This window comes from Pleurodeles waltl, chromosome 2_1, assembly GCF_031143425.1.
Source record: "Pleurodeles waltl isolate 20211129_DDA chromosome 2_1, aPleWal1.hap1.20221129, whole genome shotgun sequence".
Taxonomy (NCBI): domain Eukaryota; kingdom Metazoa; phylum Chordata; class Amphibia; order Caudata; family Salamandridae; genus Pleurodeles; species Pleurodeles waltl.
This window is the reverse complement of record NC_090438.1, coordinates 515,750,453-515,770,666: the sequence shown is the minus strand read 5'-3', so window position 1 is coordinate 515,770,666 and position 20,214 is coordinate 515,750,453. Positions and strand designations below refer to the sequence as shown.

Here is a 20,214-nt window from a genome sequence, read left to right as displayed (position 1 = left end):
CAGTTTGGGGTTTTGGGTCCACTACTTATACTCATTTCTGCCTTTGAAGTAAGCAAACTTTAAAGGAAAGTCTCTGTTGTTGCCTGGCTCCAGGCTCACTCGATGGTGCATTATGTGAGGACAGACACAGCCCTTTCAGGTGCAAGTGTCAGCTCCTCCGTCCCACCTGAGCCCAGGAAGGAACATCAGGATATGCAGGACACACCTCAGCTTTTTACCAGTGCACCTTGCTTTAGCACTGATCTGCAGTGGTAAAATGTGCAGAGGCAAACTAGCAAAAACAGAAGGAAGAAGGCAAAAAGTTTGGGTATAACCCAGCAAAAAGGGCCATTTCCAACAATATGGTTAATAGAAACGGGGCTAGTATACAGCCTTGTCTAACACCTATGTTCAGGACAATAGGTAAAGACAGACATCTGTTCGCATTATATCGCACCCTGGCCAAGAGACTGAGAAATAAATCATGCAAACAACTTACAATGTCTTGTTCTGTACCTATATTGAGGAGTAGAGGCCAGAGTTTCACCCTGTTAACTGTTTAATGCAGATGTCAGGACATAAAGGCAGGGTCTAACATGCCTCCCTTGACAACCGTATATATTTCAATGATTATGTTGGAAAATGGGTTATTGGTAAGGGCAGGTAAGTACCTACACTTAGCAATAGGCCACTAACCACCACTTAGGTCCAGTTAGGTCCAGTTAGGTCTCAGTAAATTAAACCCAGCTCAACCCTTGGTAGCTTGGCAACAAGCGACAAGGCTTAACTTAGGAGACAGAGTGTAAAGCATTCAAATATCACAAAACAGTAATTAAATAAAACACAAGAAACAGTTAAAAAATCCACAACCAATTTATAGAAAATAGATTATATTTTTATCTTTAAAATGACACAAAACGAATAAAATCAGATAAGGGGAACCGGAGTTATGAATTTTTAAAGAATTATTGTTTTTTAAGCACCTAGAAACAAAAAGCGCCCATCGGGTCATCTGGTTGCACCTCGACCGGGGCAAAGTCAAAGTTTAAGGCAGACCGCGATGGAGCCCTGCTCGGCTACAGGCCACGGGAGGCCTCGGTTAAAAGTTTACCTTCACACTTAGTCTCTTTTCTGAAGATTTTCTTCAGAGGGACGAACCTGCCAGTCCAATCCGACCTCCTGAAGCCCTTCTCCGGATACGCGTCGCGGGAATCCTCGTGGAGATTTTTACCTTCGGACTTAGTCGTTTTTTTCGAGGTGAAAATCCTTCGACCAGGGTAAACCTGGATCTTGATCCGACGTCCATGGAGCCCTCCTCGGATAAGCTGGCTGAGAGGTCCCAGTCAACTTTTTACCTTCAGACTTAGTCTCTTTTTTGGAGATTTTCTTTACCGGGACGAACCTGCAAATCTGGCCAGGTCGCGGTTGAGGCAAGCAGGCTAGAGTTGCCGCGGCGGGTCGGTCCCTCTATGGAGCTTTCAAAAGTTCTCCAAACTTCTGGGGCTTCTCCCTGATGTTCTTTTAGGGTCCACAGCTCACCCCAAGGGTCCAGAAGCTCTTAGATGATCCTTGGGGGTGTGGACTACAACTCCCATAATGCACCTGGCACAAACTCCTTTTTGGACACTGGGCAGTGGCCAGCTGGTTGATTTCTTCAGGAGTTGGTGCAGGGGACTCTGGTTAGCAGTTTTTCACCGGTAGCAAACAGGGAGTCCCTCCTTGAACCATTTGAAACCAGGCAAAGTCCTTCTTGTGGTGAAGCCAAAGTGTGCAGTTGGTGCAGTCCTTCTGAGTGCAGGTTCCAGGTGCAGGCCAGGGGTCCAGCAGGGCAGTTCTTCTTCTCCTTTGGTTCTTCCTTGTTGGAATCTGATGGGGAACTGAGGTATGGGTGCAGGTCTGCCAGTTTTATCCTTGCTCCTGGGTGAAAAACAGGGGGGGCCTGATTCTCCAATCAGGTGCAGGGTCCTTCCCCCTGGGATGACCACTTCCTGGTAGGTGTGGCAAAAATCAATCCCAGGAGGCAACATTCTTCAAAAATCCATCATGGCTGAATCTGATTTTTGGGGGTTACATCTGGCTGAGCCCAACCACTGGTGTGGCTAAAAATCATAAACACACCTCTCTCCTAATCTAATCAAGGGGGCACCTAGTTGTCTGGGGTTGCAGGATGTGGGGGTGTTGCTGGGTTGTTCCAAATGTCCTTCTCTGTCTTTGAAGACCAGTTTGGCAGCCCTCCCCCTTCCTGCCTCACCATCTGTGCCTGTGGGAATTACCTCCCACAGGCACATCTCTGTGTGAAGCCAGGCCACTTCACACCTCATCAAGGCAGCCTGGCCAGGCTGCCCAATCAGAGCACAGCAGCAAAAACAATGCAGGGCTGAAGTTGGCAACTTTTCAGGTAAAGATTAAAACTCTTTACCTGAACAAGTTATATTAAATCCAACAACTGGAAGTTGTGGGATTTATTTTAACAATTAATTTGATACCAAACTCTTGGTATCCATCATTTAAGGGGACTTTAAAAATTAAAATAAAGTCTCCCCATTGTAGCCTATGAAGGCCATTTACTACAATGAGGGGAAAACGAGTTTGGCTTTTTTTTACCTCACCAGGGCTTATAAAACTATTTTATAAGGTCCCTGCTTATAGTTACATGGCACCCAGCCCTAGGGGCACATAGGACACACCTTAGGGGTGACTTATATGTAGAAATAAGGTAGTTTAAGACTTTGGAATTACTTTTAATTCCAAAGTCGATTTGCATATAACTTTAATTTAAAGGCAGGCCTGCAGTTAAGATGACACTGGACACCTCAGCAGTGCACCACCTATGCTGTGGTCCCTAAACCTACATGCCCTACCATATACTAGGGACTTATAGGTAGGTTAACTTTGCCAATTATAATTAGCCTAATTTGCATATCCACTTTACACACAGCACTGGCCCTGGGACTGGTAAGCAGTACCCAGGGCACAGCCAAGAGTCAGTAACCACTAGTACCTGTCCAAAAAGTGTGGGGGTGACCAGGGCAAAAAGGAGGACTTCCTACAGATCAAATGTAAATTTAGACACGGATCAAGGGTACCCTTACCGGCCCTAAAGCCATACTGTAGCTTTGAGATGACATTACTCTGATAACCTTCATCAATCCTTTGGCCACAGAACCTATTAGGGAAACGGGCCTACAACATTTTAGGTCTGCTCTTCTTCCCTTCTTAAAAGGCAGGAATAATTACAGATGTAGATCATGAACCTGGCAAGCCAGATGTTTGAAACAAGCGTTCGAATTTTAGCCCATTTAGTAGGGTTTGTCTTAAAAATGTCAGCTGGAACCCCATCAGGACCTGGAGCTTTGTTCTTTGACATGGTTAGTATTGCTTCAATAAATTCCGCCTCCAAAAACACCAGATCGTACACTCCGTTGGGGCTTGGTCTGCCCAATGACCAAGGGCACATCAGTCTCGCTCTCAAAAATTCCACTAAAATGGGTCACCCAAGACTCTGGGGATATGACTAAGTCCACCACATTGTTGACAATATCATTTAAAAAAAAAAAAAAAATGGGTGATTATGTCCCAAAAAACTGGAGCATTTCTTTATTACCTCTATCTGGAACACTTGGGACCATTCTCCCAACCTATTATTTCTTTCTAACTAGAATAGCACATTTAGAACTTTCTGCATGAGACGCCTTCATCCCTATCCCTTGGAATGTTTTTTTTGTGGTTTCGGGGCTAGGAGTGTGTTACGGTTAGCCCTTGAGTAATTTTGGTCAAACAATCTCTCCCCCGCCCAATTAATGTTAGTTTGTTAGGAAGGAGTTAATAGGGACCTTATACCATTCAATTCTGAGTGCTAGATCCTGGTGACCAATATTACTGTTTCTCGGTCCTAAATCAGGGAACTCATAAATTCCATCTCCATTGCAAACACAAGGAATTGTGGTCACTTATCTGATTACACAAGACCTCATACTGCACCACATATTGATCAAGGGAGGCTAAAAGAAAACATAGTAAAATGTTGTGTCGAATTCATGTCTGGTAAAAGTAGGAATACACAAGTCAAGTTAAAATCTGCTAGGATGTCACCCAGCATACCTCCCTGAATCGTATTCCTAAACGGACCTTGATTAAAATCTCTAGGGAATAATTATGAGATGTATGATGGGCCGCACAGAAATAATGGATGTTAAAATCACCAGCCAACAAGACCCCATACAGCCTATTAAGTTTATCAGCATAATAATCTAAAAAAGCTATAAGGCCTGCAAGTGTTCAAAAGGACTGGATGAATAAAAATTCATAACTAGCACGGTCAGTAGTTTTTTTTTTGTGTTTTTTATTTTTAATTCTAACTGAACTGTCAACAACAAACAACAAAAAAAAGAAGATCTAGTTTCCACCTACATGGCCTAACACTCAATTTTTTATGAGACCAGTCTCACTAAGTCCCCCCTTAACCCTGCCCGCTTGCAATGGTAAAGCAGAGAGAAAACAAATTAGGCAAATCCATCTACAAAAAAGGACCACAATAAGCTGTACTGATAATAGACTGATCCAGCTTTTATTGTCCCTTTTGTTGGATAGCCCCGCTATGTTCCGTGACAAACTTTAAGTGGATGCCTTGCTTATCAACTACGTCTTCTGGGCAGTTGGCTCAATCAGATCTACTTCGGACACCCCCGGGTAAGAAGCCTAAAAGAGGCGGCACAAGACCCCTCATTGCCCGTACATAGTTTTGCCAAGACATTAATGGAATTGGGCTTCGTTGTGGGAAGACCGGCACATTCTTCTTCTCCCCCAGCACTTGCTTCTGTGAAGGTATAGGAAGCAGTATTGGGGCAAATGGGAGAGAGTTGCTGGTTTCCCATATTGCTAGCTACAGTCTCAGAGAACGCCTCATGGAGGACCAGGGCCCTAACCCTGTTCCCATCCCTTGGCAATAAGAGGGTCAACTTGGCTATAACAGATTCTAGTGCTCTCAATGTCATGTGAAAACCATCGGCCAAACTTCAACAGCTTCACAATATTGTCCCAAAGCTTGTTCATCAGAGGCTCCAAATCTAATTTATTCTTGAACAATAGACACTGAGCATATGGGCTCCTCACAGACCAAATCAACTAAAGAATTACCAGGAGCTGGAGCTTCATTTACACCTTTAACACAGATGGACTTCTTTTTACCAGCCTTGGATTTAAAGACTTGGTCTATTGTTAGCTTAAGTAAAGAGGTACGGTCAAGGGGACGAGTATGCCACAATGCCGGAGTCTTAGCTGAAGTAAAACCTTTTGGTGTCGACTTAGGACCTTCCTCCTCAGGAGGGAGGGATGTATTGAAAGAGACCTTAGGACTTTCCCTAGATAAAGAGCTAGGCACACGTATCCGTTCTGATGCCCAACTGTTACTCAGCACTTAAGATTATCAATCAGGGCTCACACTGTTGAGGTGAGAAACGCAATAATGGACTCACATTTACATGGGACCTTTGGATGGAGATGGCCATGGTCGTTGTTGGATTTCCATTTGCCCATTTGGTGCCAAAAATGCAGACTTTGGTGTGGGGGGGTGGGGGTAAAGGGGTGAAAGACCAACCTCCTCTGGGCTCTGACTGGCGCAGAGCGGCCCAGGCTTTGCCCGCGGTAGGACCATGCGCATCCCGCACAGCAAAACTGCTGAGGGTACTATATTGCACATTGAGAGGCCCCCGCCCCTTCCTTGCAGTCTCTGCAGCTGAGTTTCTTGGTACTGTGGCTGGTGGACTGTGGAGTCCTCTGTGGTCGCTGGAGTCTGGGGGGGGGCCACAAATCCCCTTCAGGGCAAGAATAGTGGAGGGGAGTCGAGTGAGAGAGTTGAGTAAAGGGCCGTAGAGTGAGTTGACAGGAGTTGCAGACAGTGGCAATGTGTGGAGTGATTCATGGTATAGGTGCCAGCTCGAAGCTGGTGTCTGTGTGAATCAAAAAACCCAAAATCTTTGTGTTCGCACACGTGTGTCCGTCCAAAACTGTCTAGAGTGAGACCCACCAACAAAAAGAAACCGGCCCAGCAGTCATCGACCAATGAAGCCAAAAAAAAAGTGAGTGATGAAGAAGCCAACTGAAGGTAAGTGACTGCCAGCTCGAAGTCTCTTTTTGTGTTTAAAATACAACAGATCTCAAAGAGACAGGGCATGTTTGCTGCCTCAGACGAGACATAAAAACAAAGATGGCATGGTTAGCTCTTTCTTTTTAAAGAAAGTGAAAACACTTCTTCCAGAAAGAATTCAGAATTGCTGTTCAAGCCCTCGTGCTCTTGCATCTAGATGGTGTTAACACCCTGCTCCATGGCCTACCAGACTCCACAGTGGCACCTCTTAAGGGAATCCTATGCACTACAACATGTCTCAATGTCCGGAAGAATTTTTATCACATCACCTTCGTCCTGATGAAACCCCACTGGCTCCCCTTGCAGACTATCACCATCTTTGAAACCAGCTGCATCACAATCAAGACAAGCATACCCCACTTATTTTGCAGGCAAGCTCGCAAACTCTGGTTATTATCAGCACAACTGCAGCTGGTGCACCATCAGACTGCAGACTAAGAAGAAAACACAAGGATGCACGCCAACCTATGCATTCAGTATAGGGAACAGCATTCCTGTATCCATCAGAACCAACCCAAAGCTGCTCCAAATTTAGGAGAGTTGAAGACTCACCTCCTCAAAGAACACTACATCACAATGCTTTAACCGTTCACAACCCTGCTACCACTCATTGGCTTTATGCTCGTCTTTGGCCCTGTACGGCATTCTGCTGCCTTAAGGCTAGGTTCACACTATAGAAATGCTATATACATATAAATAGACAGGAAAATCATTAGGTTTTGGGAGAGTGCAGCACGTTCTGCTCTCTCCAGGTGGGAAGACCAACATTTTTCTCAATATTTACTATGCATTTGTGTAAATCAGGTGGGCGAGTGGGTGAGTGAAGCGAGTTGCCATCACTACATGTGAACTACAACAAAAAGGGACAAAATGGTAATGGGCTTGGGGCCGACTCACGGTAGTCAGACCATCTCTTCAGAAGTCCTGGAGTGATTATCCTACAGAAAAAAAAACACTAAAACTGACAAATACAAGTTCCTGCTGTCTGTGAACATGATTACTATTTAGGCCCACAAAGAAAGATGAAGGTTTTACTATGAGAAAGATGATGGTTTTACTATGGTTCTTTGCTGCATTAGCATCACAAGGTTCATAGCATCCATGCTATGTGAAATGTCAGAGGCCATCTGGAAAAATATGACATGGTTTAAGCAATGCACTAAAGAAGCCCATCATGTTTTAAGAACCAAGTACAACAAGCCATTAAAATCAGTTTATTTTGAATCAGATACAAAGGAAATATCAACTGTACAACAGTTGCACAAAATAGCACTTTAAATTTAAAAATGTCCAAATAATCAGTTTTGGCTAACTGAATAACAGCTGGACAAAGCGTTCGAGAACAGCAGACAGTAGAGAAGAAAACCGAGAAAATTACTCCCATGTACACATACCACCCGCCTAATATGAAATACACAGTATTCCATCATACATTATTCAATTTTCTTCAGCAAGAATTGGCCAAAATTACCATCGTGGTAAACAGTCCTTTTTCATTCAGCTATACCATCTTTCTTCCATGATGTGGGATGCTAGAAACCAACTTTTAAAGATCAACAATACTTTCGAAGACAACACTTTAACTTTACAATAATCTTTGTGGTACAAAAAAATAGGAAACTCTGAAGCAAAGCTTTGATGTGCAATGTGAACTCATGTACATTTTATCAAGCCTATAAAGTTATGAGATTAACACAGAATTTATTTAGGTGATGAAAGGAAGTAAATACAAAACAAACCTACTTCAAAACCACGAGAGAACATGAAAAATAATTCCATGAACACTGGATTTCCGTGGTTAGCTACAACTTGCAAGGATAAATAACCCCTTGGTCGGCAGTTTAATCTTTACTTGCTTTACAATGCAAATGGCTATCAAAAAGAGCTACAGTGCTAGGAAATGCACATGTAAACAGTCCAGCTTTTACTCCCAAGCAGAAAGGATCAGCTCTGTAGAGGGAAGAGCTACACACCAATAAACAATATCAAGAAGTGTGTTTCATCTCGTCTCCCAGTGGAGTGATCGCCAATAAAATCAAGGGAAGTGCATTAAAATGTTAGCACAAATACATGGCCATATTTGCATAATACAGCTGCAACAAAATAATTTATGTAGATCTGCAAAGGGTTGAGAAGACATGGGTAAAGGAGACAGTACAATTTCTACCTCCTTGAAGGTTATGCTGGTCAGAAGAGATGGGATACTAAATAAAATACAAAAATGTTGGACAGACTGAACGGCAGACTGGCCTTACAATCTTCATTGTTAAATGCATATAAAAATATATGGCAACAGATAAGACGGCAAAAAGATTTCTACTTTAGCACTGATTAAAATGAATCCTCTACTGGGTTGGTTTTTATCCTGTGCATTTTAGGTCAAACTGCAAACCATTAATTAGAAGGGTGCAATAGTTTATTTTGCTAGCCCTTACTTGGTACTGGAAAAGTTAAAAATAATAATTATGTTCTTCATTGGCTTGCGACGCCTTTTCCCCCCACACAGATTAGTGCTCTACTTTACTTTGGACACAAACACAGGGCAAAATGATGTTGAGCAAGAACCAGTTTCCCTAGTTAGTGAGAAGGATAGCAATCTAAAGTATGAGGAACAATAAATTATTTTGACTAATACAGGCCTTTCAAGTGAGATAAAATGCCACAAAATGAACACAAAACAGTCTACATGAGGACGTTTTTGCATACAGAGGGGGAAAAGGGGGAAAAGGTGAAAGAAAAAACCCTAGGCAATAATCATAATCATCCTGCTTACTATTAAATGCAAATTTACAAGTGTTTGTAACAGCAGCAAAGCTTTATGGCAGGGGTTGCCTGACCCACTGCTGCTAGAAAGCTGTGAGAATTTCAGGTGCTGGATATTCAATTACGTAAAAATGTGACTCGGGTGGGGGCGTGGTAGACAACTGGTCTAAGCATGACAGATTTCTTTAAAATATTCAAATGAGAAACTTAGATAAAACTTTGAACGGAAATCATTTACACAGGAAATATGCTGAAATTCTATGTAAGGATCGGAGATGACGAATATGCAGTAACTTGATTTACTACTACAGTACTGTGTCGATGTACAAAAACATTTCAAAGATATGTCACAGTAGTACCAAATAAAACAAACAAATCAAAAGCCCCAGGACCAACTGCCCAGACAATCCACCAGAGAAGTCCCTTCAGTATTACAGCATCTACTTTCCCAAAGAGTTTTTCTTTTCTTCCACCTCCGGCATAAAGGAAAGTACTTCTTGTAGGAAGGGTTATCAGATATTTGGCGTGTCCACATTGGTTTTCATTACTGGTTGGTGGTTTTTGCTTTCTAGGGACCTTCTCTCCTCAGTGCTGATTACTCTCCCATCAGGAAGCAGTCAGTTGTGCAGTCCTCCCACCAGCAGGTGGTGGAGGATAGGAAGCCTGAGTTTGCGCTTGCATGATAAAAGGCATTATGTTGCTTAGATGGCAGCAGTTAGCCTGAGCTATCCTTGAGCCAAGAATACTTACATTAATAAGTTGTACACGTAGCTGTTTGGCCTCAAGTGGCCTACTTTGGCAGAAATTGCACAAGCCTGTTCAGCAATTTGCTGCTGTTCAGATTTAGAGACGAGACATCTGGATGAAACCCTGCGAGGGGCTCTTTACCCCTCTGGGAAAAAGGCTGCCCGAGATGTGCTGCAATACCTGAAAAGACAGTAGCTGCGCCAAACAACTGTGCACCTAGAAACCCTCAGTTGCAAAGACCTACCTTCAGCCCAAGGAGGCCTAGAACCCTACGAATGTGTCATGGCTTAGGCCAAGCAAGCGTAGGACAACAACGATGCCTTTGTGATGCTTTTCTAAAACAGGCCCGAATTGCAGGTAACGTTCCCTCTGTTGTGGAAGCTGTTGGGGACATAGTCTCTGTACTTGAGGATTGGATTTGGGGTTCCCGTGAAGAGTCAGGCCCCAGCCGCCCAGGACAGCATTCTCCAACCTAAGAGTAACAAACTGTACCTGGCTCTAGGACCCACTGCGGATTCAGATATGTTGGAGCCAGAAGAACTTTACTTACCACCCCAGATTCTCAGAATGCAGCTCCAAGAAAGTCACCAATTATGAATTAGACGGCAATGCGGCAGAGACATCAGAGGTAGATGGCAGGATGGCCACCTTCTTATCTCAATTTGTTAAATACCCTAAGGGGGGGCTAGACCAATCCTGGACGTTATGGAAGACTACGCTAATTGGCATAACCGGCCCAATAACAGAAATTCTGGACCTGGCAGAGGCGGGCAAGGCCTCGGAGAAGTTATTTGGAGATTTTGTCTAGATAGGTCTAGTGTGTGATAAGAATCCTAGGCAATGACAATTGTGCACTCTCCAATAAGAGCTGGAAGTCGCTGCTTATACACATTGATCCTAGGCTAAAGGGCTAAGTAATCACTGAGGACGGCCCGATAGACGCTGGCCTTTTTGGCGAGGGAACTCTGTAAATTCACCATCTCTTTCACCTCCCTCAACAGTACAGGTACAGGAGCCCAAGAAACATGTGCTTTCCACTAAAACTTTTGCTGGAGTTAATAGAGGTAGAGGGTGCTCAGCCGGCCACGTTTTCCCAAAGTCCATGGAGGGATATCCTGCAAGGCAGTCCATGTGTAACCAATTCAGATTTAAGAACAACTTCTCAAGAGATGGCTGCAGTGCATTCAGAGGGGCAAGCAACGCACCAGGCACAGCATCTGGTAGGGCTTATTCCATCTTTCCTGTTAAGGTTCTGGGAATGATACAACAGCTCCTTTTAGCTTGGAGATATATCAAGCAGGATGCATGTTTCCAGCAAACAGAAGTGGAGTTTAGGGTAGAATTCCATGGTGCCCACATCAGACAGGCTTGGCAGTGGATGCCTTCCTGCAGGACTGGATAGGGACACAATTACATTCGCCCAGCATGGGTGGAACTCTGAATTTCCAAAAGGAAGTCTTTCAGCTCAATCTCTTCAGGCAACTGTGAGGCAGGCTTATTGGGTCAGGTCTCAAACAGGTATTTTCACTTTTTTGGCACACACGCAGCCATGGCTTCTAAGCCCTTTATCCTTAGGGTTAGAGAAAATGATATTACAAATGCGGCTGACTGGTCTACTAATTTTACCTTCAAGCAATTATTTTTTAAGCCATTGAGGATTTTGCTCTGTCGAGTGGCAGTACATTATCCTCATCTCAGATTCTTGACATAGAATGAAAGGTTTCATTGTCATTGCGTCAAAACGTTTAAATTCAATTAAAGATACTGCGGCAAGGAATATTACATCCAGCTTTTCTAAGCCTGCCCTTTTGGAGACTTCCACGTATGGTACATGTATAAAAATGTTGCTGTAATAATGCTGTTACACTAGTTAATGTTTTGAGTGATGACAGACTTTGCATGAGTAGTGTAGATCATGACTTCTTCTGTTTTTTTTTTTTTATTATTTTTTTAGGATCGGAAGCTTAGGCAGACTAAGGCATGCAAGTGTTCAGTGGAAGATATATATATATATATATATATATATATATATTTGTTTTTATTATCTTCACTAACAAAACCAAAGATTGCAGGGAACCATAGAAATTCAGCATTTATGTTAAGAAAATAAAACGTGGCCTAAAGTTACTTAACAGCACGAGTTTTAGATTCTTCAGATACGTATATTTTTAATGGTAGAATTTCTATGGTTTTGTATGTGTAAAACATCAACCTATTTATAACGTCCTTGTAACCTTTGGTTTTCTCAGTGCACTTCTATAGTTTTAATGTAAAGTACTATATAATTACCATACGTTAATACAACCACCACTGTTCGGGCTGCAGCCAACCTAACCCCACACTGTCCACGGCCGGGGGTTTTGATATGTGAATAGTTTTTTCTTTTCTTTTTTTTAAGTCTGCTTTGGATCTGTGGATCCATTGCAGATTTACACTGGGGGTTGCACTTAACTCCACGGTGGATCAGCCAACAAGAGAGAAAGAGGAGGGAGGGGAGGGGGAGGGGGAGGGGGGGGGGGAGTTTTTTTACCGCTCCGGGACACCTCCATGGGTCCTATGGGGGCAGGACACATTTATGTGTTTTCCCCTCTTTCCTGCCCCCACCCCCTCATCCTCCGGTCTAAATCCCTGGTGGGAAATTTCATGGGAAAGCATCTTTTGGGACACCCCCCTCCTTTTTCTCATCCTCTGCTTGACAAATCACCCCAAAACCTTCCAGTTAGCAGCTGAAGTGTGGTGTACAATACTTTTCCAAATTTCATGAAGATTTGCCCAACAGAACCAAAGTTATTGGCAAAATAAACGCTTAAACTATGGAAATTAGGTCGCAACTATAACTACCTAGTGGCAGGAGGAGATATATATATATATATATATACATATATACATACATACATACATACACACATACACACATACATACACAAAGGTTACAGGGGCGTTATAGTTTGGTTCTGAACTTACTCGTACAAAGCCACAGAAATTCAGCAGTTAGAACTTGCGCCCTAAGGTAACTATAACTCGCGCATTTGCCATACACAGTTTTCATGTCAATAATATTATTGCAAACATTGCAGTGATATCAAAGTTGGCATACAAGATCTCATCAATGACATAATATGTGGAGCAATTAGCTGTGCATGGCAAAGGCGCAAGTTATAGTTCCTTAAGGCGCGTGATATAGTTACTTGAAAGGACTAACTGCTGAATTTCTATGGTTTTGTACGAGTAAATTCAGTACCTAAGTAGAACGTCTTAGTAACCTTATTTTTTTTCTGTGAATTTCTACATTTTAACATAATTTAATTACTATAAGTTATTCAAACCCCCACCCCACCCCCCCCAACCTCGCCAGGCCCTTATAACCGATCAACCCCGCATCACGCATGGCCTTTGGCCACGCGCAGCGCAGGTTGGCCACAGGGGCAGTCTCTGTCGGTGGGTGGATGCGCAAGTGGGTGGGTGGGTGAGTAGGTAGGTGTGTGTGAGTGGGCGCCTGAGCCTCCGAGTTCATGTATGAGTGAATGAATTAGTATATGAATGAATTTGTGTTTTTTCTTTCAAATGTTTCCATATTCATCAAACGGTGCCAAAGATAGACAAGGCAAAAAAAAAAACTTTCTATGGAAACTTGGTCCTAACTAGAACTACCTACTGACGACTGCCAGTAGGATATGGATATATATATATATATATATATATATATATATATATATATATATATATATATATATATATATATATATATATATATATATATGCATCTCCAAACAATTATCGCACAGCACTCCATGAACTCCTATACTTTCTTTTATTTAAAATCAAATTGCAACTGCACCAATGCATTTCAATCGGACTCTCTTTCTCACGGCTGGCTGTCAGGTCAAAACGTGTTGGTGTAGATGCGATTTGATTTTAAATAAAAGGAATTAAGAGAGTTCATGGATTGCTCTGTGATAATTGTTTGGATTGTGAATTGAGGGGCGTGGTCTCCCTCCTGGCATCAGAGGAGGAGTGCGCCAGAGAGTGAGTGAGAGTGACCTAAACAAAATGATATTACTATAGTATTCAGGATATCAAATTCCCAAAAAACATTTTAAAATACATTAACTCTAGCACAGTAACCTCTGCATCAAATTGCATTTTGCCCATAGATTCATGGTTTTGCAGCTGAAATATGGTCTGGAAGGGAGCAAGATTATCTAATGTGTTTGGACACTGAAGATATAATTTGGAGGAGGAACTGAAGGACAGTGGTTAGTGTAGGTCCCAAGTAGGCTCAGAAGTGGATTAAATTCAATCCAGGGAGGCCAGTAAATGTGTGAAGAGGGAGGGTCAAAAATTGGCTCGAGAATGATAAGAAAAAGTAGGAGTTGAATGGGCCATGAATGTGATGCTCCCGTTTATCTTTAAATTATGGTATGGTAGAAGATCTAGGTTTTTCATTTCTATTTTCATGATTCTTAATGGTTTCTATACAAGTTTCATTTCTCTGCCCTTTTGAAGTTGAGAACTTGATCCAAACCTGAAAACCCCAGTCCCATATAAAAGGTAGCAGCAATTAAAAAAAACACTGCTTCTCAAACGTAGCAAATACATTTTGAGGGAGCCTTCACTATGCAATCATGTTACCACGTAATGCACTTTGGACAAGTTTAGACCATTCAGCTTAATGGCACAAAAGCTCTGCTTCCACAAGTTCAGTAGTCATCTTAGATCAAATTACAAGTGGGCTATAAGCAATTATCACAATAAAGTAGTGCAAGCTTTGTCACCCACCTACGTTTCTGTCCACTACTCTGTTGTAAATCAAGCCAGAATCAAACAAATATAGCAATCAAGAGAAAACTTTAGTCCATACAATACACACACTAACTGTGAGCTTCACCTTCGACTTGCCTGAAAAAAATTGCATCCTTTAAGTTTGCAAAGCAGAACTGCAAATAGATTGTGAAATTATTTGTCTCAGTAAAACTAAATCTAGGCAATTATCCTCAACACAGATTAACATGTGAACAGATCGTGGCAAAGTGCACCTGAACGGTGGAACAACTCAAAAAGCCAAACTGCTAAACATCACAGTACTTAATTAGATGGACTGAAGAGAACAAGCACGCTGACCAAATGCAGTCCAGTCAATATAGATTGCTTTTGGGCTGATTTACAATGCATTCAGCAGCGTGCTTCTTTTGTGTTAGTCACCGACTTAGGTAACCCATTAAATTCATTCTCATACGAAAACGTTCTACTGGTGTAAATATCGAGGACTAGCAAGCACTGAAAGCAACAAACAACATACAGGCTACCACAAGTCTAACAATAAAAATGTACAGGAATAAAAACTTCTTGCCTACAGTTTAATGTATACATGTGACAAAGTACACCAGTCCTTCACTTAGTTGCATTTATCTGTTCAACGCTTTGGAGACAACTCTTCAATTCACCACTAATATTCCAAATTAAATCCAATACAGGGAGTATGTAAAGGGGGTTTTGGAGACCAAGAGACTCGAAAGTTGTACTGTCCTGCCCATAATTTTTTTTAGGGATTCATAAAGTATTACTGTACAGCTGCTATTCTTTTAGCAAATGAAGACCCTGTGAATGGCAATACAACGAGCTGCAGTTGCTTAGAGTTACGTTTGGAATAATACCAAGTGTTCAGATACATCCTTTATGAAACTAAACCTTAAGCAAAACTGGAAACGTTTAAACAGTGGCTATAGAAACAGGATGCACCAACTTTCTATGATCATCATGTAACCTGCCACAAAAAAGTACCTAAATACTTCATAACTGGTTTGCGTAATTGTTATAGAAGGTTCGCCACAATTTGACTTAAAGAAAAAAGAAAATACCTAAGGAACCCAAGTGTATATATCTATTGCTTCACTAGGCTAGAAAACACAAAATAAAAAATGCAATAAAATATATGAACTTTGACTCAAACATCAGATTAATCTGTAAATCGCCACAACGTTTAGAACCACAACCTCGTAGGACTCCAAAACTTACAATTAATAATATACCTTTTCTACAGAATCTTTTTTCCATTACATAGATTCAAAATATTTTTCCAAGAAAGAAAACCATCCCAACAAAGAGCAGCATGTGAGTGAATTTAGTGACGCGGAAAGTGTGCCAAATAGGTCAGCTTACAAAATGAAAAGTGAGAAGTGAAAATAACACAAGTGGTCATGATGTGTTCAGACCCTACGTCGTACATCTTACAGATACCAAGAGGAAGCATGGGCCAGAAGTGCGGCAGCTTTAACAAACCTGATCACAAACATGCTCCATCAGGGTAAAGTTTTGGTCTCAAGCACTTAGACAAGACAGTAGCTCATGCAACGCAGTCTTTGAAACAATCACAAAGCATTATTCAAAACAGCTTATGCTACACGTTGCATGTACAATTAGGAAAATGATGCATGCATGGATCTAGACATCTGGACAGGATTTTGCAGAAGGCTGCAGCATGTTAGAAGGCCTAAAATGCTACATACCAATATCAAAAACATTCAACCCAAGTCCAGAGTATCAAAACACAAACGCTCCCTTTCTTAAAATGTATAAGACAACTAGTCACACCAAGATCCAATACTATTGAAGCTGTCTTTCAACTGGCTAGCACTTAATCACACCAACAACATAAATAACACTGACACTTGGGTGTGTGGTGACCATGTTACCACATTGTCCAGCTTAAAAACACATATTGGGTATTTAGCAAAATCTTCATACATGCCCAGAAACCAACTGCAGTCAAGAAATAATTAATTCTGTTTATCTTTTAGGATGCTCCAAGCTTTGAACCTAGCATTTTTTTAAAGAGATGAACTGCCCATCCGCTATTCTGTAATCTTATGCAGAGAATGCCGCATTGACCTCCAACAATTACCGTTTACTTGTTGTGACTTCTATGTAGCAAACAAATGACATTACTGCCGAAAAACACATGGTATCTTGAAGGTGCAGTCCTGCCAGCAGGTCTGTTCAAACAAGATCTTACATATGAATGAGTAAGGTATAGCATAGTGCTATCGAGCATACTATTTATGCGCCATTGTTGGAGAGGTCATTCCAATCTTTGAGAACTGATCGCAAATCCCAGAGGCATCCTTCCTGATACAATGCTTCAAAGATGTCTAAAATATTAGGTAAAAAAAAAAAAAACATTAAAAAAAAAAAAATGGTTGATTTGCCGTTAGCTGAATAACGTTTACAATAGGGAAATCCTCCTTAATGATGAATTCCCTAATCTGAAACACGTGGTGCTACCAGCCGCCATTACTGAATAGGATTCGACCCCTTTATAGGCTTCTATGCCATGGTAGGAATAATCTTTCCCATTTAATTATAACTGTAAATACAGTTTTGGCAAGGTACTCTGAAAATAAGGAAACTGGACACAAAAATTGGTTTAAGTACCTTGGATGAATCTGTTCACCCCTGGTCTGCCAAACAGCCAGACATTAACATGCTGACCTTGCTGCAAGACAGGAATTGGTTACTTGGGAAAACTTACATTAGGCAAAACCACGAAATACTGACACCTCCAAACCGGCAGAGCCCACATGTATTTTTTCCAATATCTCTAACACTATTACGCTACAACTAATGACACTTGTTGTCTCTGTGAAAAAAAAAAAATCAGTGTAAAGCAAAATCAGGGCACTGCATACAATCGTATAGAAAATAATCTACAATACCGCAGTTATGCTGTACAAATTCTGTTACAGGATGTGATAAAGGGGCACACATGGTGTGACCTAAAATTTCCAGAATATCCTGGACCAGTCATTAAACGTTACTGCCAGAGTATCAAGTGACCCAAAGTGCTTTGACATTATGTAAAATGTTTTACCATATTCTAAGAACTAGAACTGCATGCCGTATAAACTATTTAAAGCAAGCCAAAGTATCTATGGACTAAGGCAACCTGGGCAAGGTAAAAAAACGATTTCAACTGCGCAAGGGAAGAAGCACAACTGCACAAAAGTAGAACTGTGCATCTGGTAGTATTACCTTTGTATAGCACTGGTTTTGACCAGCTGAAGTCGTTTCTGGTTCCACCACTGTCCCAGCAGGTCCCCATTTCTGGAACACAATTGAGGCTCATTCAGAGGCACTAGGAAACGATCCACAGATGTCTGCAAATTGGCCAAGGTCATACAGAATGAAAGAAGCTTTAAGTGAGATAACAGAACTGATGAGCTTTAAAACACGTAACCCTGAGGAACCAAAGGTACAATGAATAGCCATTTCAGATCCACTCAAAACCTGTCCGCTTATTGGTGTAAAGTTGACAGGCATTTTCCATTGTTTCTGTCTTAGCAAGAGTTGAATTTTTCACAGCAGCACGAAACCAATATGAATTCAAACAGCTTAAAATTCATGTTAGTAATGTGAATAGGATAGCCAGCAGACAGAAGTAAAAAATAAAATAAAAAACTCAATAAGTATATTTGTACAATGCATTTGAAATCAATTTGTCGTCTATTCTGCATCACAGTGGTTATATCCGAAATGATCTTCAAGTTCTATGTACAAACATCAATAATTAGGAAAATGGCAATAGTAAACCATTTTATTTAACCCAATTCCAATGACCGGGGTGTTCGCCATTCAGTTATCACACTGCAAACCTGTGTCACAATAGGCATTTTGCACTACACCCATTACTAATGTTTCTGAATCGCGTGCTAGACATGCCTTGCCTCAATGACGTTTCATATCATGCACTGAATGGTTAAAAACAAAAAATTGGGATGTGGAGGGAGCACCACGCAAGCTGGACGTCAACTCCACAATTGCCAAGTCATTCAGCACATAGAAATTGTAACGTTGATTCCCAGGTTTCCATTATCAGCAAAAAGGTGTGCAATGGAGGTGTCAAAGACCAAGCAATCACTGTTCATGATGGCTGTTGCCACACCATCATGTATTGACCTAGGTGTAGCTTCCCACGTAAGCCGTCTGCGGTTTCCATTGAGTTCCAACCTGTAGGCAAAGTTCTCTGCTTGCTTCCGAGTGCCTATTAACAGCACAATAGCAAAGAACTGTTGATGGCCTTCAAATTTTTCTTGTTTTTCAAGTACAAGCATAAAGTGGTGTCCAAAGCAAGACTGCATCATAACCCAGTCAACAGCACCAGGTAGGTTAATATCAGTGGCTAGAAAAACTATGTCCTCTCCCTGTAAAGTGGTGATACTTTTGTGTGCATGCATTAGGTGTGGCATCACAGCCTCCAGCGATCCCTGCCACTTGCAAGAAGCTCCAGGACAAGGACACGTGTATGGACGGAACTCACAAACTTCTTCATGTTCTGGCTTTTCCGTATGATGCAGGGACAAAAGGCATCCAGCTGTGGCATACTGAAAAACAGAAGGCATGGTTAATATGGTACAGGTTTGGTCTAAATATACATTTTTAAAAATACACCAAAAACATTCCACGAAATATTCTGCTGGAAAGCCAACTTGCAAGCACGTCCTTGAAATCAGCTTGAAAAATTCCAATGGCCTATGACAACTACTTAGTTGTATTTAAACCTGGCGTTTTGCTCACATACAGGTAGTGGTCATTAAATAGTTACTTCTGCTTCTAAAAGGCCACAAGGTAGTTGTCATTGCCACAGGTACCAATGACAGTTAAAATGAGTATTGGATGTGCTTTAGAGATTTGAAATCGTAAAACAGTTACTAGGTATAGTTACATTATTATTATGTTGGAGCAAATGTTTAATAAACCTTCCTGCGGTCCTCCCTGAACTGAGCCAGCGAGGGGGACTGCCTGAGGTGGTGCGGCATCGCGTTACAGATCTGCACAGTGAGAAAGGAGAAGGGTCTTCCTTCAGCCGTGTTCTTCTGGATCCTGGGGATGGTGGGGAGGGCCAGCTGAGCAGAGCTGAGTTGCCTGGAAGGTATGTAGAAGAGGAGGCAGTGGTGGTTGAAGTAGGAAGGTCTGATGTTGTGAAAGGCCTTGTACACCTGAGTCAAGAGCTTGAAAGTGATGCGTTTTGACAGGGAGCCAATGTAGGTCTCTCAGGTGGGCGGAGATGTGGATGTCCAGGATCAGCCTGTCCCCAGGATTCTGTATTCTCCGGAGTCTAGTTTGGAGTTTGTTGATTCTGGCACAGAGTGCGCTGCCGTAGTCAAGTTTACTGTTGATGAGTGCCTGGGTGGCTGTCCTCCTTGGGTCACTGGGTATACACTTGAAGATCTTCCGGAGCAGGCGGAGTGTGTGGAAGCACAAGAATAAGGCAGCACTGACTTGATGGGTCATGGACAATGACGAGTAGAGAATGATGCTGAGGTTGCGTGCGTGGTCGGTGGGAAACAGGGTAGTTCCAAGGGCACTGGGCTACCAGGTATTGTCCTAGGAAGTAGTGGTGGTGCCAGGATGAAGATCTCAGTCTTGACGAGTTGACCTTGAGGCAGCTGTTTCATCGACATAGTGAGTGCCTTCATTCTGTTGTGGAAGTTTTTTAGCAGTTGATGGATCATCGGTGAGGGAGAGAATGAGCCGAGCGTCATCAGCATATGAGATGAAGTTGAGCCCGTGGTGTCTGATTATCT

At 42.0% G+C, this 20,214-nt stretch overlaps 1 protein-coding gene across 1 annotated transcript in view; it reads right to left on the bottom strand.

Moving 5' to 3' along the window:
• Window positions 1–7,322: 7,322 nt before the first annotated feature.
• Window positions 7,323–20,214, bottom strand: part of LOC138265911 (E3 ubiquitin-protein ligase Siah2) — a 64,857-nt gene continuing 51,965 nt past the window's right edge. The window contains exon 2 of the mRNA XM_069214098.1: window positions 7,323–19,011. Within this exon, the coding sequence (XP_069070199.1) occupies window positions 18,460–19,011 (552 nt within the window). The 3' untranslated portion in view covers window positions 7,323–18,459. The remainder of the gene's footprint in view (window positions 19,012–20,214) is intronic.